The sequence below is a fragment of the Natrix helvetica genome (genome assembly GCF_964273705.1).
Source record: "Natrix helvetica genome assembly, chromosome: 7".
NCBI lineage: Eukaryota > Metazoa > Chordata > Lepidosauria > Squamata > Natricidae > Natrix > Natrix helvetica.
This window is the reverse complement of record NC_138558.1, coordinates 14,617,446-14,643,741: the sequence shown is the minus strand read 5'-3', so window position 1 is coordinate 14,643,741 and position 26,296 is coordinate 14,617,446. Positions and strand designations below refer to the sequence as shown.

The window sequence follows — 26,296 nt, the reverse complement described above, 5'->3', positions numbered from 1 at the left end:
GCAAGGAATAGAAATGGGGACTTCCCTATTCAAAACCATAGATTTGTGTCCCCTAATAAGCACAATGTTTATAACGTGTATAAATGGAGATCATACAACACATACCAGTAAGTTAAAATAGAGCAGCCTTCCTTATCTATCCCAAAGGGGCTTTTTCAAAAGGGCAATGGGATTTTGTTTTTCCTTGAAGACGTTTCACTTCTCATCCCAGAAGCTTCTTCAGCTTCAGTGTTCAGTTCTTGGAAATTTGTAGGTAGGGCAGATTTTGGGAAAACAGTCGCTGAAGAAGCTTCTTGTGGATGAGCAGCGAAACGCCTTCAAGGAAAAACAAGTTCCTCAAACACCATTTTTTACACCTTAAACTGTCCACCGTGGACCTCACACGTTTTCTAAGAGGTCGTGCATAAGCTGCACCAGCAAGCCTACCATCCCTGTCCTACTGTCCCCATTGATATGTTCTCGTTTTATGTGTTCATGGCCATGTTATACTTATTTGTATCCCTCTCTTTGTACCAATCTCATGCGATCATGTCCATGTCCATACTAATACCTGTTACCTTATACATGTTGACAGACAGACAGATAGATGGTAGGTAGGTAGGTAGGTAAGTAGGTAGATAGGTAAGTAGGTAGGTGGGTGGGTGGGTGGGTGGGTGGATGGATGGGATAGGATAGGATGACAGATAGATAGGATGATAGATAGATAGGATTATAGATAGATAGGATTATAGATAGATATAGGTAGGTAGATGGATAGATGGATAGGATAGGAAGACAGACAGACAAATAAATAAATAAGGTCCTTTTGAAAAAGCACCTTAGGACAACAGGGGCCTGGATGACTGCAGATCTCCATAGAAACTTTCTTCTCTGCTGTGCTCCAGAGATCTTGGTCTACCACAGAGCCGCAGGAGGACCGTATCTCCAAAAGGCATGCAAGATCTCACCTAGGAGGGGCAGGAACCGTGGCACCTGGGGACGGCTAGGCTTGGAAATTAAGAACCAGATAAAGTCCACGGTTTCTTTTCCTCCCGCTTCGCTCGTTGAAATGAACGGGACCTGCTTTTTACGCCCTCCCATCCTCCCCAATGCTAAAGTTGGGGAGGTGGACCCAGCGAAGCCCGGATCAGGAGACACGCATGCATGCATACATGGATACATACATGCATGCATGCATGCATACATGGATACATGCTTGCAGGCGGGGTCCGGATTAAAGGGGGAAGGGAGAGAGAGTCGATCCTAGCTAGCGCTTCTTTAGGATCGATCCTAAAGGAAGCCTGCCCCGACGGATCCGCGACCACCCCAAACCTGGACCAGACAGCGAGTCCAGCCCCCTCCCCAAGCCCCAGCAAGGTGGAAAGGAGGAAAGCACCTGGTCACCGGCTCCAGCCGGGGTTCCCCAGCCGCCGCAGACTCGGGGGATCCGACCGCGACCGCAGACTCCGGCAGGGAGCGTCACCCCGAAACAAGGAAGTTTTCCTTGCCCCTCCAGCCCCTCCCGTGAGCGCCAGTCAGACAGACAGCCGACCGGAGTGACCCAATGGGTAGACCTCCTCCCTTGGCCAATCGGAACCTGGATAGATGATGACGTAGAGGAGAGGCGTGGCTGCGAGGTAAGTTTTGGGGAGGGCGGAGGAGGAGCGGGGTCATTCGCCCGCCAGAGGCTCTCAGGGGAGGTGGCGGCGGCTCTGCCGTCCAATGGAGCGCAGCGGGCGAGAGGCGTGCAGCCCGGGCATTTAGGATCGCTCAGATGTGATTATCCCCGTTGGAGAAAGCCTGAGTCACAGCGAGCCAGGACAAAAATCGGGATAAAAGGCAGTCCTGGGGTGACACGATAGCAGAATTCCAGTCTTGGAGGGGCTGCCACAAAGAAGAGGGGGGTCCAATTATTCTCCAAAGCACCGGAGGGCAGGACGAGGAACAATGGTTGGAAACTAATCAAAGAATTAATAAAATAAACCTGGAATTAAGGAGAAACTTCCAAACAGGTGGAACAGAAGTTGCCTTCAGAAGTTGTGGGTGATTCATCACTGGAAGTTTTTAAGAAGATACTGAACAGTCACTTGCCTGAAATGGTATAGGGCCGTGATGGCGAACCTATGGCACGCAGATGCGCATGGTGGCCAGCTGCTCTTCCGGGTTCCATTGTGTGCATGCGTGCCAGACAGCTGTCTGGCGCACATGCCAGACAGGTGATGGGATTCAGCCAGTTTGCATCACTTCGGGAGAACTGGTTGTTAACTTTCTGAGAAGTTTGACAAACTGGTTGTGGGAAGAAATCATTAGGGCAGAGAGCCAGTTTAAATTATTTGAATCCCACCACTGGCACATGCATGTGATGGAACCCGGAAATGCAGCTAGCCACTGCGCGCATGCGCACTGGAAAGCTCCTCTCTTCTGGGTTCCGGTGCTTTGGCACGCACTCATGTGCGCTCCAGTATCAGCACTCAGAGCCAAAAAGGTTAACCATCACCGTTATAGGGTCTCCTCCTTGAGTAGAGGGTTGGAGTAGAAGACCTCCAAGGTCCCTTCCAGCTCATTCCTTCTATTCTCTTCTAAAGTCCTCAACTTAAAACAGTTCATATTGTGACCGTTCGAAATTAACAACGGCACTGAAACAAGTGACAGGATCATTTTTCATACTTATGACCGCATCCCCAGGGTGATCCAATTTACAATTGGGATACTTGACAACTGACTCACATTTATGACAGTTGCAGTGTCACGTGATAATCTTTTGCAACCTGACAAACACAGTCAGTGTGGGAAGCCAGATTCACTTAACAACCGTGTTACTAATTTAACCCCTGCAGTGATTCACTTAACAAATGTGGCAAGTGGAACGGGGTAAAACTCCCTTAACAAATTTCTCACTTAGCAGCATAAATTCTGGGCTCAATTGTGGTTGTATGTCAAGGACCACCTGTATAGTGATAGATTCTGTTGGATGTAATGCCTCCCTCGTTGTATTGTTGACAGGGGGATTTTAGGATTTTTAACTCGTTACCATGTTTCCCCGAAAATAAGACAGGGTCTAATTTTCTTTTGACCCCCCCCCCCCAAAATAAGCACCTGGCCTTATTTTCAGGGAGGTCTTATTATTTTTAAGGTGCAGGAGATGGCGAGCGTGGTCACCTCATGGTTGCAATATTTTCGGGGAGAGCTTATTTTTGGGAGAGGGCTTATTTTAGTGCATGCGCTCAAAAGCCCGATTGGGCTTATTATCCAGGGAGGTCTTATTTTGGGGAAAACAGGGTACATTTTAATGGAAGTTAATGTTATTGCTGTTCTTTATACATTTTGTTCTTGAGAAAGATTTTTAAATGATCACTTGTTTTTGAAAAAAATAACTGCTTTTGGGAGTTTACTTTGTTAGATTGTGATTGCAAAGCTACCTTGAGCAAATGCCTGATTTGAATACAGCCATGCATAAATCTTGGGTCTACCTTCAGTTCCAGGCAGCTGGTTCAAAGTTGACATTCAGATGAATTGTCTGTCAATTAATTAATTCAAAGCAATGGTCCAGAAAAGCACATGACTCGCCTTATTCCGTGAGAGGAGATTGAAGAGCATAGCCTTTAGAAATCTTCTAGGAGAATATATGAAGGAAAGCTGAAGTCCAAAGAGACTTTATCTTTAATAATGTGGGATAATGTTCAAAAAGTTGGATTGTCTCCTATAAATAAAAATAGATGGAAATACATACTGGAATTACCCAGAATATTTGCATGCACCCAGAAGCTAACAGAACAACAGTTGTTTTAGTGACTTTTTGAAGTTATAATGGCACTAAAAAAAGTGACATGACCATTTTTTCACCCCACCTTTGCAGCACCCCATGGTCCTGTGATCAAAAGTCAGATGTTTGGCAACTGAGTCATATTTATGACAGCTGATGTGTCCTGGGGTCTTGTGATCACCTTTTCTGATCTCCAAACAAGCAAAGTTATGGAGCAAAATAAGTCAATGGAGAAGCCACAGCAGTGGGCTGGTGCACAAATGCCCTCATGCCCGCTGCTATCTGCAGGGCGCCAAGAAAAGGAGAAAAGACTAACGTGTGAAAGCTTCCAACATCAGAGATGGATTAGTATTTAAACAACTAATTTTATGTTCTGTTGCCTAAAGCCTCCTACAGCAGGGGTATCCAAATTTGGCAAGTTTAAGACTTGTGGACCTCAAGTCATAAAGTTGAGACTTCAGCAACTTTGTCCTAAGCAATGGATATGTCACCAATCAATCAGTCGGAATAGAGCTGAAGGGGACCTTGGAATTCTTCTAGTCCAGCCCCCTGCTCAAGCAGGTGATATATATTTCAGATAGATGGCTGCCCAGTATTTTCTTAAAAATCTCCAGTGATGAAGCACCTACAACTTCTGAAGGCAAGCCAGTTCCACTGGTTAATTGTTTTGTTGGAAAGTTTCTCCTTAATTCCAGGTTGCTTCTCTCCTTGATTAATTTCCATTCATTGCTTCTTGTCCTGCCTTCAGGTGCTTTGGAAAATAAGTTGACCCCCCTCCCTCTTCTTTGTGGCAACCCCTAATCCTTCTTTTCTCTAGACTGGCCATACCCAATTCCTGCAACCGTTCTTCATATGTTTTTTGTCTCCAGGCTCTTAATCGTCTCAGTTGCTCCTCTTTGCACTTTTACCGAAATCTCAACATCTTTTTTGGGGGGGTAATGTGGCCAAAACTGGATGCTGTATTCCAGATGTGGTCTTACTAAGGATTTATAAAATGCTACTAATAATTCACATGATTTTGATTCTATGCCTCTGTGTATACAACGAAGGTTTGCCTTAGCTTCTTTGGCGGCGGCTGCCCGCACTCCGCTGTATGTGTGGCATTGAGAATCATGTCATCAGATGCCGATGATGATGACTGCAACTTAGGAAACACATTTGGAGTATGTGATTATTACTTGGGAGCAGCGAAGTGAACACCGAGAAGCTATTCTAACACATTGAGCATCAAACCAATCTGAGAAGATTCTGGCTGGGAAAAGACAAATGCATCACAATGTCTACTGATAATGTTCAGGCATAAAAGTTCCAAAGGAACATCAGAATTCCAGGGTTTATAGCAAGGCAAGGAACCTATCACTGGCAGCTGTTAGAACAATATATTTGGGGTAGTGTGTATAACTACGTGGATTTAATAATCACAAGGCATCCAGCAGAGCGCCAGCCGAGACAACCCTAGGATTTTACGGGGAATGAGAGAATTATGGGGGGGAGCAGATGATGGAGTAGAATGATTGCTCCCTTCCCAGCTGTTCTTGAAGTTTGTAGCTCTTTATTTCTTTTGAGTGGCATGACCTGTATTCCTTAAAGTAACCTCACAAAAAATTGAAGTAACACAACTACCAGTTCAGTGGTCAGTTTCAGCCACTGGACAACAAAATACCAATAAAGAAGAATATTTGTAAGTCAGGGCTGAAATGAGGGGCTCTTGGTGCTCTTTTCAGCTTGTTTTCTCGCAGACGTTTCATTATCCCACTAGATAACATCATCAGTGCACTGATAGAAAAGTGATTTTGAGGTAAGCAAATGAAGCTGCACTACATATAATGATGGAAGGAGGACAGAAAGAACCGTCTCCTGTTTAAATATAGACATCTTTAGTCGTGTAGAACAGAGTTCTCCAACCTTTCTGGTTTTGTGGACCAGTGGGGGGGGGAGGAGGGGGTGATTTTGTACTAGTGGCAGGCAAGTGTACACATCAGTGGTGGGTTCCGGATCCCGTTGCAACCAGTACAGTGCCTTGGGGCCAGGCATCCACTACATGCCCGCGCGCAGCCCCAATCGGCTCAAATACAGGTAAAGAGGGCGGGTGGATGGGTGGGCCCTCTGGAGCACCGTACCGGAACGGTACCTGGTGCTCCCAACATGCACTGGTACACCTGAACCGGGGCGTAACGGTCATATTCCGCCACTGATACACATGTGCACAACTCCATTTGCGCAAGCAGCAGGCATGCACACTGCTCTCACGCCTGCTCATCTACCATTTCTGTGGCCCGGTTCCAAATGGCTCAAGGCCCAATAATGGGCCTCAGCCTGGGGGGTTGGAGACCCCCAATGTAGAAAAGTCACTCTGGGCTCATTAAACCTTGTCCACTACAATTACTTCAAAAATTGGCCAATGCTGCAAACCCTCTGAGGTAAACCAGGCACGAAACATGACTAGATGAGCTAATTCTACTTTATTGTAAAACTACATTAATAGAATATTGCAAGTTTGAAGATACAAACTGGTCATTGCTGCTTTAAGCACTGTTACATTAGAACAGGGGTGTCAAACTCGATTTCATTGAGGGCCGCTTCAGGGTTGTGTTTGACTTTGAACGGGGGGGGGGCTGAGGGGAGGGCATGGCCAGATCGATGTCACTCATGTTGGGGCACCTGTGGTGGCCAAGTACTAAGGCAGAACTTCCCTCAGACACTCCCTCACTCTCATGATAATCTTCCTTTCTTCCCTCCTTCCTTCCAGCCTTCCCTTCCTTTTCCTTCCTTCTTTATTCTCCTTTCTTCTTCCTTCCTCTCTTTCCTTATTTTTCCTTCCTGCTCTCTTCCCATCTTTGGGAAAGGAAGCGTTTTAGTCTGCGGGATGTGGGCTTCCTTTCGCCCGCATGAGCTCTTCCACGGGCGAAAGGAAGCGTTTTAGAATGCCTGAGCTCCGGGCCAAGCTGCAAATGATGTTGCAAAAGTTTGTTGCAATGCAAAAGTCTTTTGCCTTGCTGGGAAAGGTCAGGGCAAAAGAAGCAGCTGGTGAGGTTGGCGGGAGAGAGCGGGGAAGAGCGAAGATAAGGGGCGGAAGTGCAAACAAGAGCTCGGGGCGACAAGGGCTTCGCTGCCACAAGGGCTTCGCCTTGGAAGTGAGTCTCGCGGACGGAGCTTTGGGGCTGAGGAGAGAGGCAGGGACGGAGGGAGTGGGGGGAGAGGAGCCGCCCCCCTCACCCCCCAGGCAATGGGGAAAGCTTTCCCGAAATGGGGGGGGGTGTTGCGGGAAATAAAAAGGGCGCGCGCTGGGGGGGACGAAGGAGGCTTTGGCGCGCTTTAGAGGCGGGTGTGAAAGCAACGAAAGGGAGGGCGGGTGGGAAAGCAATGAAAGAGGCAGCGAGAGCGGGCACGGGAAAGCAACGAAAGGCAGCGAGGGTGGGTGTGAAAGCAACGAAAGGGAGGGCGGGTGGGAAAGCAATGAAAGAGGCAGCGAGAGCGGGTGTGAAAGCAACGAAAGGCAGCGAGGGCGGGTGGGAAAGCAACGCTCAAGACTTGCCCGAGAGAGTTGGGAATCGGGCTTTGGGTTGGTAGAAGACCTTGAAGGAGTGGGGGGAAGGGACTGGGGCCGGTGGAGGAAGCAATGCTACAGTGCACTCCGCGGTCCCTTTAATGTTCACTCAGGAAGGCGGGGAATGGGACCACGTGAGCAGGAGGCTGAGGCTCCACCTTCCTGATGACGTCACCAGCCTCACCAGCCATAACTCTCACCGCACGTCACTGCCTGAAGGTGAGATCCGGCCTGCGGGCCTTGAGTTTGACACCCCTACATTAGAAATAGCCCTTCCTAAGTTTCTTTCTCTGACCATTAAGCCACTGGAGGCTCCTGCCTCTCTTATCTATTTCCCAAGCAGCATCTCTTCTCCTCTGTTCCCATGGTCATGTAGACATTCCTTTATAGCAGTGGTGGTTTGCAGGTGGTACGTCCCGGTACGGGTATACCAATGCCTGCCGGGAGCACTGGGTTCCGGTACGGTGCTCCGGAGGACCCACCCACCCTCCTTACCTGTATTTGAGCTCTTCGGTGCTTCCGCGCACACTCATGGAGTGTACGGCGCCTGCGCAACGCTCCGCCAAGCAGCTGGAGCATTGCAGAGGTGTTGCGGAGCAGGAAGTAAGGATGGATGTGCGCGCTGCACGTGCGTGTGTGCGGGCTGCAAGCGTTCATGTGGGCGCCGGGGCCCGTTGCACCGGGATCTGGAACCCACCACTGCTTTATAGGTGCCTTTGTCTGGTATTCAGACAGAAGCCAGTTAAGTGACCTAGGCATTCTATTTCAGAAAATTGCTTCCACGTTTGTAGCGGCTAGGGACTATGAGAAAAGACACACTTTGAAGCATCCATGGACTTGAAACTGCACAGCCCTAGTTATTATTTCATTTTGTTATGGGCTTTTCCCCTGTGGTTTGGCCCACCAGTGGAGCTGGCAGTAGATTCGGACAGTGAGGAAGTTGGGAAGGAACGGTCCAATCTTGGAGTCTGGGGAAGGCTCTGATGACGACTCTGTGTCAGAGGCAGAGGGGGGCCCAGAGCCGTATGCCAGTTATCAGCTGCCTTCAGAGTCAGACATCAGTGAGGCAGACAAACAGCTGGAGCCTCTTCCCAGTGTGCTCATGCACAGAGTTGCTGGACGAAGGGAACAGCTAAAGAACAAGAGTCAACTTTGGGAGTGCAGCCACAGGTGGACGATGAATGGCCCCTCCCAGAGGAAATAAAAGAGGAGCAAAAGGGGAGTGGAGTTTGCAGGAGACAATTAGTTCTCTTAATTGGTTCGTGACTCTCCAAGACTCCTTGCCAAGTTTTGCAGATATCGGCCTGGCAGCTCTCCAAGCCAGAGAAGGTCTGTGACTATAAATCCTCCCTTGAAAATCTTTGCTGAATGTGAATGAGCAGAGGCTTCACATTCTTGGGAAGCCTCGGTCAGAACACCCTTACCTGGGGAGTGGGTAGCCAAAATAAAAGCAAATACATTAGAAGCCACTTATTAAAGTCATGCTACCTTTCTTCTATTTAAAAAGCTGTTCACCGCATACCTGAACACAAAGGATGCATTACTGTATTACCACATATTGCCAACTCCCCAGGTGACATAGGTCTTCCAAGCCAAATGGTCTCCTACATTCAGGCCAGCTACCACCCTCAGAGGGGTCTGTAGTTCACTCTGATCCCATTAAGTGAAAAAGGATGAAGTCAGTTAGGTCACAAAGGCATTGCTTTAGTAGCTGCTGCTCATCTAATGACTTCATAGATCTTTGGTTTTGATTCAACAATACAAAGACATTGTCTATCAATTGGTAGTTAAGGAGCAGGGCAAAAAAAAGGTGGTTTTCCTCAGTAGCGGAATATTTTGTATGTCCAGTTGATGTAAAGCATATTTCAGATGATTCAGCTCTGTACTTAGACCTATGGAAGTAGAAAGTGGATCACTTTGAGTTAGCAGAGATAAAAATATTACTTCAATGTAGATTTTGACTTGTTAAAATGTTCTTGCTGATCCCGGAGCAGGAGGAACAGACACGCGTGTATTAAAACAAATATCCTTTCATCTTTTAAAAAGGCCATCAGACTGCAGAAGCACAATGATGTTTAATAAACTGGGTTTACTTCTGTATGGATTGCGGCCAACTTCCTGGGGATTACGGAAAGCTGACGGTTGCATTTATCAGCAACACAAAATACAATTGAATGAAAGCTTTCTGACAACCTTCCCTCTCCCCGGCATCAATACCTTCCATTCATTGGCTCGCAGTTTGTTTTCAGTTCGATTATCTAGTGCCTTGGGCTAAGGAAATATTAAATTGTGGCAAGCAGGAACTGAATTTCTCGCCTGCAGCATCAGATCTCAGCTGCGGCTTAATACAAAACAACGGAACTCTAATACATCTTTTTTTAAAGGGCACACCCATTGAGCAAACGAAGCCAACTTTTCTTGTTTAGAAATGAAAAGCAGCACAACAAAACCGTAACAGTGGAGCAGGACATGATTGCTTGGGTGAGAAATGGAAGAAATGCTGGAAGTGCTTGATTTTGATAGCTCTCTCAGACAGGAAAGGACATCAGACATACAGGATAAAGAACAGGGCTCTCAAACTCGTGGCCTACGGGCTGGATGCCTCACGTGCTGGCCATGCCCACCCCCAGTTTAGTGAAAGAGGGAGGGGAGTCACGATATGTCACATGACGACATGATGTAGAAGTGTTGGAAGGAGCCTTTGAGGTCTTCCAGTCCAACCCTCTGCTCAAACAGGAGACCTCATAGCAGGGGTGTCAAGCTCTATTTGATTGAGGGCCGCATGAGGGTTGTTTGACCTTGGGAGGGGGTTTGTGGCCAGCTCAACTTCACTCATGTTGGAGGGGGGGCACCTGTGGTGGCCAAGTGCTAAGGCAGGACTTCTCTCAGACCATCCCTCTCTCTCATCATAATCTCCTTCCTTCCTTCTTTCCCTCTTTATTCTTTCTTCTTCCTTTCCCTTTTCCTTATTTTTCCTTCCTTGCTCTCTTCTCATCTTTTGACCTTTTTCTTTTTCTTTCCTCTTTCCTTTTCTCCTTTCCTGTCCCTTCTTAGATGCTCAAATGCGAAAGGGGAAACATTTCTCCCTTTGTTTTGTTTTTCTTCTAGTTTGTTTCGCTAGCCCTCCACCAGTGAAAACGGCACTCAGGAGGGGCCCATTTTTGCTGGCAGAGAGTTGCAGGAGGCCGTCAGGGCCAAAAACGGAGCCCGGGAGGGCTACACCCAGCCTTCCCGAGCTCCCTTTTTGCTGGAGAGGCACCGCGGGCCAGTCCTTTGCTGTTTCCAGGGTGGCCCCATGCCCCCCCCCGGATCTGGACCCTGAGTTTGACACCCCTGCCCTATAACATTTTGGAGAAACAGACATGGCACTTTACTGCAGATATATACACTCTGTTTTCATGGTGTGTGGATGCTCTGACATCTTGAAGACAATGATGCTTTGCTGTTTAGTTAGCAATTCTACTACACAGGATAGGGGACGCGATGGCTCAGGGCCTAAGACGCTGAGCTTATTGATCAGAAGGTCGGCAGTTCAGCGGTTCGAATCCCTACTGCCGCGTAAAGACAAAGGGAATGTTTGTGACGTCTGAAGGTTTTAACTAATTTTTGTCAATCTTCTTCAACAGATGCCTGCCCGCATTATATTGTTAAACATATATTCTCTGGAGAAGACCAACCATTTGTAATTTGCTCAGAAAAAGAAGTAAAGCTTTATGGATTTCCACTCCATCTTTTATAGTTACGGGAAGGGAACTTCTGAATTGTGCCTAGAGGCCATGCACCCTTTCCAGAGTGGGCTGAAGCTCATGCAACCCCTACCCTGTTTTTTGTATGAAGAGCCCCCCCCCCCCCCGAATTTATGCTGCTCTAGTTTTGGACGTGTTGGCTCAGTGGCTAAGACGTTGAGCTTGTCGATCAAAAAGGTTGGCAGTTCAGCGGTTCAAATCCCTAGTGCCGCGTAACAGAGTGAGCTCCTGTTACTTGTCCCAGCTTCTGCCAACCTAGCAGTTCGAAAGCATGTAAAAATGCAAGTAGAAAAATAGGAACCACCTTTGGTGGGAAGATAACAGTGTTCCGTGCGCCTTCAGCATTTAGTCATGCTGGCCACAAGACCATGGAGACGTCTTGGGACAGCACTGGCTCTTCGGCTTTGAAACGGGGATGAGCACCACTCCCTAGAGTCAGGAACGACTAGCATATACGTGCGAGGGGAACCTCTACCTTACTACACAGGATAGGAATTGCAATGCAATGATATACTATTTCATTATAATATCTTTATATCAAGCTATCACTCTTCTCCAAAGACAAATAGAGCACACATCCAGGTTACATAATTATTTATTTATTCTTTCTTTCTTCAAGAATCACTGGTCTGCACAAAGGCTCATTGCTCTTTTACCATCATGTCAACGGGCTCGTTCAAGATCACTCAGGAAAACTGCGTGGCGATGCAGGATACTGAATTTAAATATTCTAGCCCTCCTGGGCGTAAGAACCAAACGTCCAAGTATCATAGCAGAATGAAGACCACACCTGGCTTTCAGGCCAGGCCAACGTCTTTAAAGTTCTCAATAGGATACATTAACATTTTTTTAAGAATGTGTTTATCACTGTATCTCGGGAGATACAAACGTTTGCTGCAACTGTGAATTTTGGGGAATGCCTGGTCTGGATTGACTTCATCTACCTCAATAATAGTTATGGAGAAATCGTCCATCCCTTCTCCTGGAATGTGAACAGTTCCTGTGAGAAAAACTGAAGAGGGAACAGAAATCAAACAATGCATTGTAGTAAGAACATCACTTAGGGACCTAGTCTTACTCTGTTTACCATATTTTTCAGTTTATAAGATGCACCGGTGTATAAGACGCACCAAGATTTCGAAGAGGTAAGTAAGAAACAAAGGTTTTTGTCCTCTCTGGCTCCTAGGAGCACTCTGCAGGCTTCAGCAGGGCTAGGGGAAGGCAAAAAAGCCAGAAAAATGGGGCGTTTTTCGCACAAACTGGCATTTTTGCAGTCCCCCAGCCCTGCTGAAGCCTGCAGAGCGCTTCTGGAGGCTGGGGGACAGGGCATCGGGAGGCCCAAAAATGGGTATATTCAGTGTATAAGAGGCACCAACACGTTCTTTGGGGGTGGGGGGAAGGTGCGTCTTATACTCTGAAAAATACGGTAGCACTAATATTTTTCCCAATAGCGCTGAGAAGATAACAGGTTCACTTTCCCTATCTTCTTTCCATCTGTACCTTTTTGAGGAATTGATGTAATATACACATTTATTCTGTGATTATATTCCCTATGATTGCATGTTAAGCTGCCTGTCAGAGTTTCTACATCAATGATCATTGGCTTCTTTCTTCTTCTTAGAATAATGATATTATCTTGTTTAGTTTTTTTTTTGAAAGAAATAGTTATTACCAAGAAAATCCTTCTTGTTTTCCTCATGAAGGTCATGAAACACTGTCCAAAAATTCTTGATGGTTTCATCTGACTCTTCAAAACCTTCGTATTTGGCATTCTGTAGAGAGAATAAACATGAATCTCCCTGTTAATGGTTCTGGATAGGATCTAAGGCCACTCTGCATTTGAAGTGCTAAGGATTCCTTTTGCCAGAAACATAGCTTCAAACAATTGCCCCTCTCCCTCCGTGTCTCTAAAACTAGAGAGACTCAAAGCTAACTGCAAACATTTCTGAACCTGAGAAATGACGGACATTGGACTGGGATCCAACTCCCAATTTTGGCCTTAGGGACATTTGCTGATTAATATTCATGGGTCAAACGACACATTCTGCCTTTATTTTCAGTGTTATTAGACATAAGAAATCCAGCACGGTTATATATTTTGCAGCGCTTTCAGTATGGATCAGCTCACAGTATCTATACAGGTAGTCCTAAATGTGCAATATTTATACATATTTAAGGATTGATCAAATTCTATGTCCAAGATTCAGCACTCCTGCAAATTTGAAAAACAATAAGAAGACTTCCACAAGGACACTGGAATAAAGACAAGTAATGTAAGGATTGAGGCAGAGGAGCACATTCTACCTTTTCTAATTGGTCCCAGTTGTATGTGGTATGTCCAAACAGGATATTGCGGAGCTCAAGAGGAAGAAACAATTTCCACGTTGTACTTGGGCAACCTCTTTGAAATCCACGCGCGAAGTCCTCAAACTGCTTCTTCACGGAATCATTAAATATGTAATTCACATAAGCATCAACGTATTCTTTTCTGTAAATAGGTGCAATTTGGTTATTTAGTAGTTTATAAAAGCAAACATCAGCTCAAAGAAGAGTGACTATGGACTTGCAAAGTCTGAGGGAGAGGGAACAGTACAGGCTGCTCCCAACTCGCAGCATCCCTAGGCTACGGCGCTCTGTCCCGGAAATGGGCACAATTCTGGTTCAGCCAAAATTCATTGCAGCTGCTCAAAAAATGGTTCTCGTTTCCGGGACAGACCCATGCGGCCTATGGATGCTAAGGTGTGGAGCAACCTGCTGTCCTCCTCCAGCGTGATCTCCAGAACTTCCCTGAGATCTACAAGAAATTAAGTGAGAGATTATGACAGGGTGGGGAGGAGAATGGGATGGGAAGCAAGCCCAAGATCTGCAGGAAGAGGAGGGATAGAAAGCGAAGCATGTAGTGCCTCAGGGTAGGGGAAGCCTTGGGAGACCCAGGGCAAATGGACCTGCGCTAGGCCTCCCCTACCCCTGAGGCACCTCATGCTCTACTTAACAACATTGGAGAGAGCAAGGATGGAGGTTGCTAAGCAAAGTGTACCATCACTTGTGACCTTAAGGAGCAAGCTCCATTACAGTCAAAAGTTGAAGACTACCAATAAATCAGTAGTAGTCTAAAAGACTGATTTGGGAATTAAAAATCCTCAGGTTTGATTTTCTTTTGATACTGAATTTATAAGTTTGGAAACCTACTACTTCAACCTATAAAATTATTAACACCACTGAATATCTTACAGGAGGGTGTCAAACTCAAGGCCCGCGGGCCACATCTGGCCCACGGATGTTTACATCCGGCCCACAGGGCCAGCCTGAAAATATTCAAAGGACCATCCCGCAGTGCTTCTACTGGCCAAAACGGGCTGGGTGCGGGTTAGGGTAGGGTTAGTTAACCTGTTTTTGGCTGGCAGAGTGCTGCTAGAGGCCGGGGAGGGTGAAAACGGGCCGCACAGGGGCCTCCCACCCTACCGGTCCATTTTGGCTGGTAAAGTGCTGTAGGAGGCCGTTCAGGGTGAAAACGATAATTACAGAATTATCATTATCTAATAACTTTAGCTGACGGGAGATTTTTAAGATTTTCATTCTCCAACAGAGAATGATCTTTTCTACCAAGAGTCTAAATTAGCCAAGTCCTATTAAACTATGTTTAGATTCTATGTTAAAATGTCATTGAGAAAATTTATATTCTACCCAAAGGTAATTGTAATTAAATGTCAACGAACAAACCCATTCCTGGGAAAACTTGCCTGTTGTATAAAGTAACAGGTATGTTGGCACCATTTTCTTTCAATTCAACCTCAGTTCTGGATCCTTTACACTCTTCACCTACCTGCATAACAATAAGAGTATAAGATATGTATGGATGGTTTGTTTTCAGAACATTAGGCATTCTGTGCAGATGGGTGAACTATAGAAATGAACATTTCCCCTCATATTAGTAGGGCTGGTATTTCATATCATTGTCAGACACTTTGGAAAAGGCAGGTGATAATAAGAGAAAGGACTTCATGTTGTATTTGGGTGTCAGTTCTGGAACTTCCAGGCAAAAATTAGTTGACTTGATTGATCATCATCCTTAAGGCAGCAAGCTAGTTTCTAACTGCAATTGATTACTATGGCTGTGTGGAAAAAATGGCATACACATCAAACATGGGACACAAATGATATCCCCACTATCCTATCAGAACCAATGAAGCTTCTTGGATGAGAAGCAAAATGTCTTTTTCTTCATTTCTTCAGTCGAGAAAAAACATAGTCCAGGAAACTTTGTCGGCTGGGTTGGACTAGATGACCTACGAGGTCCCATCCAACTCTGTTAATCTGTAAACTTGGGGGGGGGGGAAGCACCCTTGAGACAACCCTGACCTGGATGGCTCAGAACCTCCATAGATATTTAGCATAAATTCAGTAAAAAAAATTACATTAAACCATGGTTTGGCCAAATAACAATTGGATGAGCTCAAACAACCACTTGAACCTGAACTCAAGGAAATGACATTATAATGTAGCAGTTTTCCCCAACCTGACATTCTCAAGACAACTAGAAACTGTAGAGCAGTGGAAGGTTCGTTCTCCGAGATTGTGGGTTGGTTTCTGAACGTTTTGTTACCAGGCTATGTAACATCTTCAGTGGAATTTAGGGAATGTCAGCGTTGGTGTTGTTCTGCTTATGAGGGCTTTGTGTGGTCAGTAGGCCTTTTGATGGGAGCGTCACGTCAAAGATCCAGAGGGTCCAGTGATGTCATGGGTCATGAGGGGTCAGGTGTGAGTCATGTCAGGTGAAGGTCTTGTGCTGGGTAGATGAGGGTCATTGGGAGGCCCTTATAAGCAGAATAACACCAACACTGACACTGTAACGAAACATTAGGAAACCAACCTGCTCTCTTCCAACACCCGAGTTACAGATATTCACCACTATTGCAGAGCATGCAGTGTTATGTAACAGTCAGTTGAAGTTATCTTTTGCTCTGATGTTTTCAAGAGTGGCAGTAGAGAAAAGCTGGTTTAACCCAGCCAGGTTGTCCTACCGTGAAATCCAACATCATGTTTTTAAGGTTGTCGTCATAGCGTTCATCCAGTATACGCTGAAGAGAACTAAAAGGGAAAAGAATAAAGTGACACAAACTGCTTCCCCCAATAGTAAAATAATTTGCTTATTTATTCCCATTTAACAGAAATTGATTCTTAATAATAATCTTAAGCCTCCAGCCTAGTTTTTGTCTCCGTTCAGTTAAACTAAGACTGACATCCCGTTTCTAAATGGAGAAAATAAAGGAGACTTCACGTCAAGAACAACTCCTGGGGTTATATCCCTGCACTTTTCTTGGCAGCATTGCAGAGCTAGTTAAGCATTGCCTTCTTCGCTCTTCTTTTAAATGTCCCAGTCTAGCCAAGACCTGATTCTCAGATGTCTTTCATTTAAGTATCAACCAGGACAGACTTTGGTTTAGCTTCCAATATTGGCTTGTGTAGGCTAAGGTTGTTGTTGTTCCTGACTCTAGGGGGCAGTGCTCATCTCCATTTCGAGGCCGAAGAGCCAGCACTTGTCCGAAGATGACTCTGTGGTCATGTGGCCAGCATGACTAAACGCCGAAGGTGCACAGAACGCTGTTATCTTCCCCAAAAGGTGATTCCTATTTTTCTACTTGAATTTTTACATGCTTTTGGACTGCTAGGTTGGCAGAAGCTGGGGTAAGTAATGGGAGCTCACTCCGTTACGTGGCACTAGGGATTCGAACCGCCGAGCTGCCAACCTTTCTGATCGACAAGCTCAGCATCTTAGCCACTGAGCCGCCTATCAGCTTGTGTACATCCAAGCAATTTTGGATCAAGGAAAAAGAAGAGCACTTGATGGGCAATGTCAACTATCACCATATGGTTCTGAAGAATAATGTTATGCCATACCGTCCAACATCAGGAGAGAGTTCTTTTAAATCTTCCAGCGTTGGCTCTATATTTGCCAATTTCTTGAACAACGCAAGAGGGAAGGGCAAAGCAATTATCATCTGATTTTGGAGAGCTATTCCAAACAGGTTCCCAATTAAAAAATATATGTCTTCCTGTGTGGATACCTAATTTGAAAAATCAATATGCAAGTAATGAGAAATACACTGTAAAGGAATCAGCGCCTACTTGCAAAATAAATGTTGTATTTCTGAGACTTCTATGCCATTTCAAACTCATTTCCCATGACTCGGCTTTAGCTGCAAGAGGTTGCCTGCCTATATCCCCTTTCTACAACTCTGCTTGCCAGTTTTCTCTCTGGCTGTTCTTTGTTTTCTCCAGCAATGTAGATCCTTATAGGCATAGGGACTCCTCAGATAAGTGCAGGATAAAAATGGGCCTCTGCTGAATGCGTAATTCAGAAGCATTCTAATTATGGCTCCCTCTATCTCAGCCCTGCTAACATTAACAAACATTGAAGGACTGTGAGCCCTTTCATCTATCACAGAGGTGTCAAACACAAGGCCCGCGGGCCAAATCCGGCCCATGGGGTGCTTAGATCAGGCCCACAGGGCTGCCCTGGAAACAACGAAGGACTGGCCCATGGGGCCTCTGCCAGCAAAAACGGAGCTGAGAAGGGCAGCCCGTGGCCCTCCTGGGCTCCGTTTTCACTGGCAGGGGGCTGCAGGAGGCCATCACAGACAGAAACAGAGCCCAGGAGGACCACATACGGGCTGCAGGACATCGAGCTGGTCATATCCACACTGGTAACACCCACTTGGCCCCACGAGGTCGAACACAGCCCTCAATGGAATCGAGTTTGACACCCCTGGTCTATGATATTTCAACAGGAGTTGAACCTGAGATCTTGCTGAGCAAGTCATCTGCCATTAAGCTATAGTTCTTCCTGTACAGGTAGTCCTCGACTTATGACCACCGTTGAGCCCAAAATTAATGTTGCTAGGTGAAACATTTGTTAAGTGAGTTTTGCTCCAGTTTGCAACCTTTCTTGTCACAGTTGTTAAGTGAGTTGTTAATTTAGTTGTTAAGTGAACCTGGCTTCTCCATGCATGTCAGAAGGTTGCAAAACTTGATCACATGACCTCTGAACATTGCAAGCCCTGGACATTGCAATATGAGTCAGTTGCCAAGTGTTTGAATTTTGTTCAAGTGACCATGGGGAAGCTGCAATGGTCATAAGTGTGAAAAATGGTCATAAGTCATTTTTTTCAGCAATGTCATTTTGAATGGTTGCTAAACAAAGTATTTCAAATCGAGGCCTATCCATACTAGGAAAGAATGGAAAGCACATGACTCTTGATTCTAAAAAGGAAAGCAAAAATAATAAAGGAAACCAACATCTGAACACTTCACTTGCATAATCTACTTGTGTGATTTCTACTATATTGTTTCTTCATAGTTTTTTAATAGGAATATCTTTTCACACCAAAATAAAGATACAGCATGATGCAATATCCATATTACAAGCTGAAACGGTTAAGTTTCATCAGATGGTGATCAAATCTAGCATTTATTAATGCTAACAATTTCCCCATTAATAGAGGAGAAATATATCAACACCCGCTATCCACAAAAGCTAGATGGACAACAAATTTCCAGGACTACAAATAATTTATCTCTGACTAGACAATGCCAAAAAGAGGACAGCAATCATCTCCCATCTCTTTTACGGGACAATCATGCATATTTTCTAGCCTCTATTGAAAAGTCAATAGTCAAAGAGATCAATTACCTCCAAAGTAATTCCTATTTTTATAGCTAACAGCAAAAAGCATAAATAAATGCAGTACATATATACATGTACATACCTCATGAGAGAACCAAATACGGTGCGAATCTTCAAAGTGCCTAAATACTTCTGCTTTTGGAATGCACAGTTGTCTGCTGATGATTGTGAAGAAATCCTGGATCAGGCCCCCATACTTGATATCAGGTTCTCCTTCAAAATACACCTGAAGAATTAAGTAAAATTAGCCAGATATTTACACTAATTTAGACTGATAAACTAAATATAAAAATATTTCTGGTTGCTCAGAAATCAGAACATCTTTACTAGTTTTTTTCCTCTGAATTAAAGCTATAAAGGTAAAGGTTCCCCTCTCCCATATGTGCTAGTCGTTCCTGACTCTAGGAGGCGGTGCTCATTTCCATTTCAAAGCCGAAGAGCCATTGGTCTCCAAAGACGTCTCCGTGATCATGTGGCGGCATGACTAAATGCCAAAGGCGGTTCCTGTTTTTTTTACTTGCATTTTTACATGTTTTCAAACTGCTAGGTTGGTAGAAGCTGGGACAAGTAACGGGAGCTCACTCCGTTACGCGGCACTAGGGATTCGAACGGCCAAACTGCCAACCTTTCTGATCGACAAGCTCAGCGTCTTAGCCACGGAGCCACAGCGTCCCTCAAAAAGCTATAACTCTAAATTATTCAGAAGATCCTGAAACAGCGAAACCTGTTTCAGACATGCTAGCCTTTCAAGACCAAAGCCTCTCAATTTATCCTTAAAATAGAAAAAAAATTGCCAAAATTAAATTGTGACACACACACACACACACACACACACACACCACACACACACACACCAGAAATCAGTTAAATTCTCAGGAAGAACAAACAGGATCAGGATTTACTCAATTGATACCTCACCTTACCAAAACAACAACAACCCAAAAACAACAACAAAAGAGATCCATGTAAAATATTATTGGTTTATTTAGAACAGTGTTTTCCAACCTAGGCAATTTGAAAATGTATGGCGTTCAACATCCAGAATTCCCTAGCTCTCGTGTTGACTTCTAGGAAAATATGACTTCAGCAACAGAGGGTCAATGCCTGGAATGCACTACCTGATTCTGTGGTTTCTTCCCCAAACCCCCAAAACTTTAACCTTAAGACTGTCTACGGTTGACCTCACCCCATTCTTAAGAGGTCTGTAAGGGGCACGCATAAGCGCACCAACATGCCTATCGTCCCTATCCTACTGTCCCCATTTATTTGTATCCATTTCATGTATTCAAATGGATACATCATATCCATGATGTATCATGTTTATACTTATATGTTTTCTAATATATGCTTGACAAAATAAATAAACAAATTAATAAAATAAAATAACATTCTGGGAATTGAAGTTTCCTGGCTGAATCTTTTTCCTGTTGTCACTCAGGTTCAATTCAGCTTCCTGTGAATATTTTTCTTAACATGGACACTTTAAAAACCAGGGGGATTCATCCTTGGCATACTTTTAAGATTTGTGAACTTCAACACCCAGAATTCCCTCAGCCGCCATGTTGGCCACGGAATTCTGGGAGTTGAAGGCTGCAGCGTCTTCAAAGTTGCAAAAGACTTGAACTTAGAAGGTGCTTCCACAAAAGCCTTGGCTGCGGTAAATCCACCTAAACTGGGCTGCCGGTCTCCCCAGCCATCTCGTTCCTCCTCTCCCGAACCGCCCAAGTCCATCCTCCACAGGTATTCAGATTCAAATACTGCTTTGAGGAGGAAAACTGGCAGACCAAACCCCACCCGGAATCAAAGGCATAGTGCTTAAGAAGTATACCGGTGTTCTATTTTCAAGCGCTCTGCTGCCCCGGAAGGAGTTTCCGCAAAGGCGGCTCCCAATTCCTGCCTGGTTCGACCTTTCGCGCTCCGCAGCGAATCATGCTCACCCTACCCGGCTTGCGGCTTCTGACTCGCATCCCGCGCCAGGGGCTTCTGCGGGCTAGCCGGGCGGGTTGCACGGCGGCGGAGAACGGAGGGGAAACGACCGGCCAAGGACCGCAAAGGCCGCCCTTCGACGCCGGGCTGCTGGAGATCCTCGTGTGTCCCCTGTCGAAAAAGCCGCTCAGGTCTTTTGCCCTTGTTTTGCCCTCCGCCCGGTCTCGCTTGCCCGTCGCGGCTTTTGCCCCGGTTGCCGAGCGCGTCGGCCTACGCCCACTCTCCCATGGCCAGCACGCCTTCCCTGGTGGCAATGGGTTATGTAGTCCAAGGCGGCGGCTCCCCGCCAGGATGGAAACTCATCCTATCCGCCTTTCCCTATTTTATTTCCCAGTAGTTTGGAATTGAACTGTTTACGAAGTATAGGTATTTATATGCTTAATAATATAGGTTAATTGCTTCATAGAAATGATGGATGGATGGATGGATGGATGGATGGATGGATGGATGGTAAGTAGGTACTGATTTAGAGATAGATAAAGACTGGGGGAGGAGTAAGCATTTATCTGTTAGAAGCATCTTATTTCTTTATTAGAAATAGAAATATTATTATTCTATTAAAGAAATAAGAAGCTTCTAACAGATAAATGCTTAGTCCTCCCCCAATCTTTATCTATCTCTAAATCAGTATCTACCTACCTACCTCTATATCTATCTATCTATCTCTAAATCAATATCTACCTACCTACGTACCTATGTCTATCTACCTACCAACCTATCTCTTATCATCTATCTATCTATCTATCTATCTATCTATCTATCTATCTATCTATCTATCTATCTATCTATCTCTATCTACCTACATCTATCTATCTATCTATCTATCTATCTATCTATCTATCTATCTATCTATCTATCATCTATCTATCATCATCATCTATCTATCTATCTATCTATCTATCTATCTATCTATCTATCTATCTATCTATCTATCTATCTCTAAATCAGTATCTACCTATCTATCTACCTCTATATATATCTATCATCTATCTATCTATCTATCTATCTATCTATCTATCTATCTATCTATCTATCTATCTATCATCTGTCTATCTATCTGAGACTTTGGGGAAGGGGGAAGGAGTAAGCATTTCTGTCAGAAGCATCTTATTTCCTTCACAGATCTTCATGTAAGAGCTATCAAATCATGAAATCTCTTGCATGTTATAGATTATTCAATTCAATCATTAGTTTAATACAGTTCAATAATTCCTATTTCTAATAGTTGGTTCAAAAGAGTCATGGTATTTTTACAAATGGCCCCTTAGAAATCCTTATCAAGATAACTTTACATAGATTTTCTTTCTTTCTTATATTGAGTGGTTTCTCCCCCTCCTAATCGCCAATAAAATAATGGCATTCTAAAAATACAGCAAATAATGACTCATGAGATTTATTATTGTTCTTGATTTAAGAAATATACTATATACATAAATAGTAAACTAGCACAGGCTATTGGGAGGGACACTCAACACTTGGGAGAAGAGGAACTATGCATACATTGCAAGGGGGATCCTGAATGGGAAGGACTTCAATTAACTGACATAAATTCCCTAGTTGTGTGTCAATTCATGGATGGACAAAGTCGCTCAGTGCAAAGCTGCAGAGCAGCCCAACATGTAGAATGCCATTATTTTATTGGCGATTAGGAGGGGGAGAAACCACTCAATATAAGAAAGAAAGAAAATCTATGTAAAGTTATCTTGATAAGGATTTCTAAGGGGCCATTTGTAAAAATACAGGAAACGGAACCTGAACAAACCTAGAAGATTATACTCTTGGAAAGAAGTTGGAAGACAAGTAGAGGAAGATGTTTCCCTCGTTTCCTACCATGACTGTACTTGTCCCGCTGTTGTCTTTAGCTGGCCTCTTCTATTCAGCCAGCGTAGATGAAAACTTCCCCCAGGGCTGCACAAGTACAACAAGCATATGTTTCTACAGCCTGCTGCTTCCAATTACAATACCAGTTTATGTATTTTTCCATCTTTGGACCTGGATGGGCCTTAAACTTTTTCGCCACAACTAGATTGTGCTTAACCCTAAGAAGCCTCTTAAAATAAAGAATGGAGTGAAGCTTTCTGAATATTCTGATCCTTACAGTACACCTGAAATGAAACAGAAGCTAACTATCTTCAGATGCAAGTACATCCATGCAAATTGAAAAGTCCCTTGCCTTTTAAGGCATGCCTACAGTACCGAAGTAGCATCAAAGCCCACGGGAATTTCAAACAAGAAATCAAATACAAAAATCAAGGAAGCAATATGAAGTTATACAGGCAAATATTCTCTCAGTGAAGGATCTTAGGCATGCGACAAAACAGTCTAGATGTGTCTGCTTGTGTAGGAAATGTCATTTTTCTAGTCTTCGGTGAAAAAAAAATTCTGCAGTGTTATTCCAAAAGGCAGTTTCGTTACTTGATGATTACAGACAATTGTTTATATAGACTGAGTGCAAAATAGTGCTTTGTCAAATTGATAGATTAAAAGCTCTGAATGAATACTAACGTTCAAATATATTTCAGTTCTGAATGTGTAACATGGTCACAGGTATACTATGTAGAGTTATTGGCTTACTGACAATGTAATGTTAGACTCGATTTCTCTTTGATGAAGCTGCACTGTTGTTCTGCGCAGACCCAGAATTTTGAATTCAGATCCACAAATAGAGTGTTGGGTCATGAAACTTGACGCTAAATGAAAAATAATGAAATTGAATAGGAAATGGTTTCTAATAAAGCATCTGCAGTGCCTATGTATTTTGTATACTTACTATTGTATTTTTATATATGCTGCGAAACCTTTTTTTAAAAGTACACAATATTTCTATTCAGGTTTTATAAGGAAAGCATCGAAATGAAGTATCAGCTAGAATTACTCCAACACTGCAGTTGCTTCCATACCAAAATGAGCCTCTACATCACGGGTGTCAACCTTGATCGTGTCACATGGTTTTTTTTGCTTTTGCGGGGGTAGGGCGGTAGTGGCCTGCGTGGGCCCACGAACCACCAGTTTGACAGGCCTGCTCTAGATTGTTACCTCTCAGTTGAGAGGCAAATGCCTTTCACTGTCTTATAACATATGTGTCACTTAATCGTAGCTTGATTATAGATATACAAAATTGGATGCTTACTTGAAAAAATCGCTGAAAGCAAATTTCTTCTGCATTTCTTAGATAGTGCCAGGTATCCTGTAGTAAGTACTGCTTCCTTACAGTCATTGTCGAGACTGGATAGTATTTCTAGGATGGAACAAGTGGGTTACAAGTCATTTTGGCAAATTTTGTTAATGTTGCAGTCTGTTCCTAGGTATACATACCCTTAGGCATTCCAAGTTCAGCATTTTGCAATTTGTTTCATGAACCACAATTTTATCTTCAAGATTCAAGATGAATGGAAATTGGCTGAACAAAGATAAAGCCAACTGAAATAACAAAGAGGAATTATTTGTGATTTAAACCAAAACCCATTTAATCATTATAGCTCAAGAATAAAGGCCACTGAATCCAATCCATAATGAAGGCAACCATTTTAATAGAATATCTGTAACTCATGGCTAAACTGTGTGGTTCTTGGTGCTCTCTGATCTTAGTTCTTTGCTTGCAGATGTTTCATTACCCAACTAGATAGCATTATCAGAGCAAGTGTGTGTGGTTTATTGCTTGCTTATATAAGCTTACTCTGCCAGTTTGGGTGAGGGTGTGTGATTTATTCCTTGGGAAGGGGCGGTCCTTGATTATAATGTTTTCTGCCTGAATGGTGTTAATCCCTGCTTAAAACTCTGCTTTTCAGAACCCACAATTATCTAGCACAATAGGCACAGACCATGTCATTAAACTTCATGTTCAGTCCACAGTATTGATGTAAATGGCCCGCAAACTCCATATTAATTTTAAGATATCTCCAGCAAAATACTTCTCTCTCTTGATAGAAATGAATAAAAAAGGGATAGAATAGAATAATAGAGTTGGAAGGGACCGTGGAGGTCTTCTAGTCCAACCCCCTGCCTAGACAGGAAACCCTATAGCATTTCAGACAAATGGTTGTGCAATCTCTTGTTAAAAGCTTCCAGTGTTGGATCATCCATAACTTCTGGAGGCAAATTGTTCCACTGATTAATTGTTCTACCTGTCAGGAAATTTCTCCTCAGTTCTAAGTTGCTCCTCTCCTTGATTAGTTTCCACCCATTGCTTCTTGTTCTACCCTCAGGTGCCTTGGAGAATAGTTTGACTCACTCTTCTTTGTGGCAACCCCTGAGATATTGGAACACTGCTATCATGTCTCCCCTAGTCCTTCTTTTCATTAAACTAGACATGCCCAGTTCCTGCAACTGTTCTTTATATGTTTTAGCCTCCAGTCCTCTAATTCATCTTTGTTACTCTTATCTGCACTCTTTCTAGAGTCTCCACATCTTTTCTACATCGTGGCAATTAAAACTGGATGCAGCATTCCAAGTGTGGCCTTACCAAGGCATTATAAAGTGGTATTAACACTTCACACGATCTTGATTCTATCTCTCTGTTTATGCAGCCTAGAACTGACATTTGACCAGAAGAAATATAAACTTAATGAAATAATATCTATACAACTTACGTTTATATCAGAACATGCCGACTCGAACCGTAACAAGAACTGCTCCCAAAAACAAAAAAACAAAAATAATTAGTAAGCTACATTGCAATTATGCTTAAAGAACTGTCCCTTGATGGAATAAGTACCAATGCTCCCTGGGAGCTATTCTATGCAAAAATTTGCTATCAGTTTCCACTATAGTTACAGATAAATAGACACACATGCTTTTTATTTAGAGTGGCATTTAGCTCACTGATACATGCTGAACATTCTGAAGTGCAAATTGCTCTTTAGTCTTGCAGTTTTATATCTCCAAATTTAGATCTGGTGAGGAGAATGAAGTGTAGGGAAGATAATTTTAAATTCTTCCTCATGTACACTTTACCAGTAGTGTCAAAGTCAATTAGAAATGTAGGCCACTAAACGCTACCTAATACCTCCTTTTTTAAATAAATACAACCACCCAATAATCAGGAAGTAAGCATAATTAGTACATTAAAAACATTACTACAACTTTGACTTGATTTTCAGTGTTTGTGTGTACAGGAAATCCTCGACTTATTTAGTGGCAGTGAAAAAAATGACAACCATTTTTCACACTTAAAGACATTTGCAGCATCCCCATGGTTGCGTCATGTACGTTTGGATGCTTGACAATTGGTTCATATTTATTTACAGTCGCAGTGTCCCGGGCTCATGTGAAAAGTCAATGGGGAAACCAGATTCCCTTAACAACCGGGTTACTAATTTAACATGTGAAATGATTCACTTAGCAAATCGACCAGAAAAGTCATAAAGTGGGGCAAAACTCACTTAACAAATTTCTCACTTAGCAACATATACTTTGGGCTCAATTGTGGTCGTAGATCAAGGGCTACCTGTGTTCATACCGTGTTTCCCCGAAAATGCGACATGTCTTCATAATACAACCATGCCACATTTTTCTGGTGGGCAAAAGTATAACCCCCCCCCCACGCATATAAGCCTCCTGGACAACCCCCACCTCTGGCCAGGCAGAGCACC

The 26,296-nt window shown here is 43.9% G+C and overlaps 3 protein-coding genes across 4 annotated transcripts in view; 1 reads left to right on the top strand and 2 right to left on the bottom strand.

Annotated features, from left to right (window-relative positions):
* Positions 1–1,508, bottom strand: part of HERC3 (HECT and RLD domain containing E3 ubiquitin protein ligase 3) — a 61,593-nt gene extending 60,085 nt beyond the window's left edge. For both annotated transcript variants that reach the window (XM_081959541.1, XM_081959542.1), the window contains exon 1: positions 1,376–1,508. The gene's annotated coding sequence lies outside the window, so the exon portion shown is untranslated. The remainder of the gene's footprint in view (positions 1–1,375) is intronic.
* A 9,967-nt stretch (positions 1,509–11,475) lies between these two features.
* The window catches only part of LOC309395467 (E3 ISG15--protein ligase HERC5-like), a 42,132-nt gene continuing 27,311 nt past the window's right edge, over positions 11,476–26,296 (bottom strand). Inside the window, exons 15-24 of the mRNA XM_081959731.1 lie at positions 25,295–25,333; positions 24,021–24,125; positions 23,836–23,943; positions 18,802–18,945; positions 16,934–17,100; positions 16,057–16,123; positions 14,776–14,858; positions 13,340–13,523; positions 12,708–12,807; positions 11,476–12,047 (exon numbers count right to left, since the gene is read on the bottom strand). Coding sequence (XP_081815857.1) covers positions 11,833–12,047; positions 12,708–12,807; positions 13,340–13,523; positions 14,776–14,858; positions 16,057–16,123; positions 16,934–17,100; positions 18,802–18,945; positions 23,836–23,943; positions 24,021–24,125; positions 25,295–25,333 — 1,212 coding nt within the window. The 3' untranslated portion in view covers positions 11,476–11,832. The remainder of the gene's footprint in view (positions 12,048–12,707; positions 12,808–13,339; positions 13,524–14,775; positions 14,859–16,056; positions 16,124–16,933; positions 17,101–18,801; positions 18,946–23,835; positions 23,944–24,020; positions 24,126–25,294; positions 25,334–26,296) is intronic.
* On the top strand, positions 22,451–23,461 carry PIGY (phosphatidylinositol glycan anchor biosynthesis class Y). The gene has a single exon (XM_081959732.1). It carries the CDS (start codon positions 22,516–22,518, stop codon positions 22,729–22,731), a length of 216 nt encoding a protein of 71 aa, XP_081815858.1. The 5' UTR covers positions 22,451–22,515; the 3' UTR covers positions 22,732–23,461.

Coding starts and splice junctions, on each gene's coding strand:
- PIGY (XM_081959732.1), top strand. CDS start 22,516: ATGTTTCCCTCGTTTCCTACCATGACTGTACTTGTCCCGCTGTTGTCT.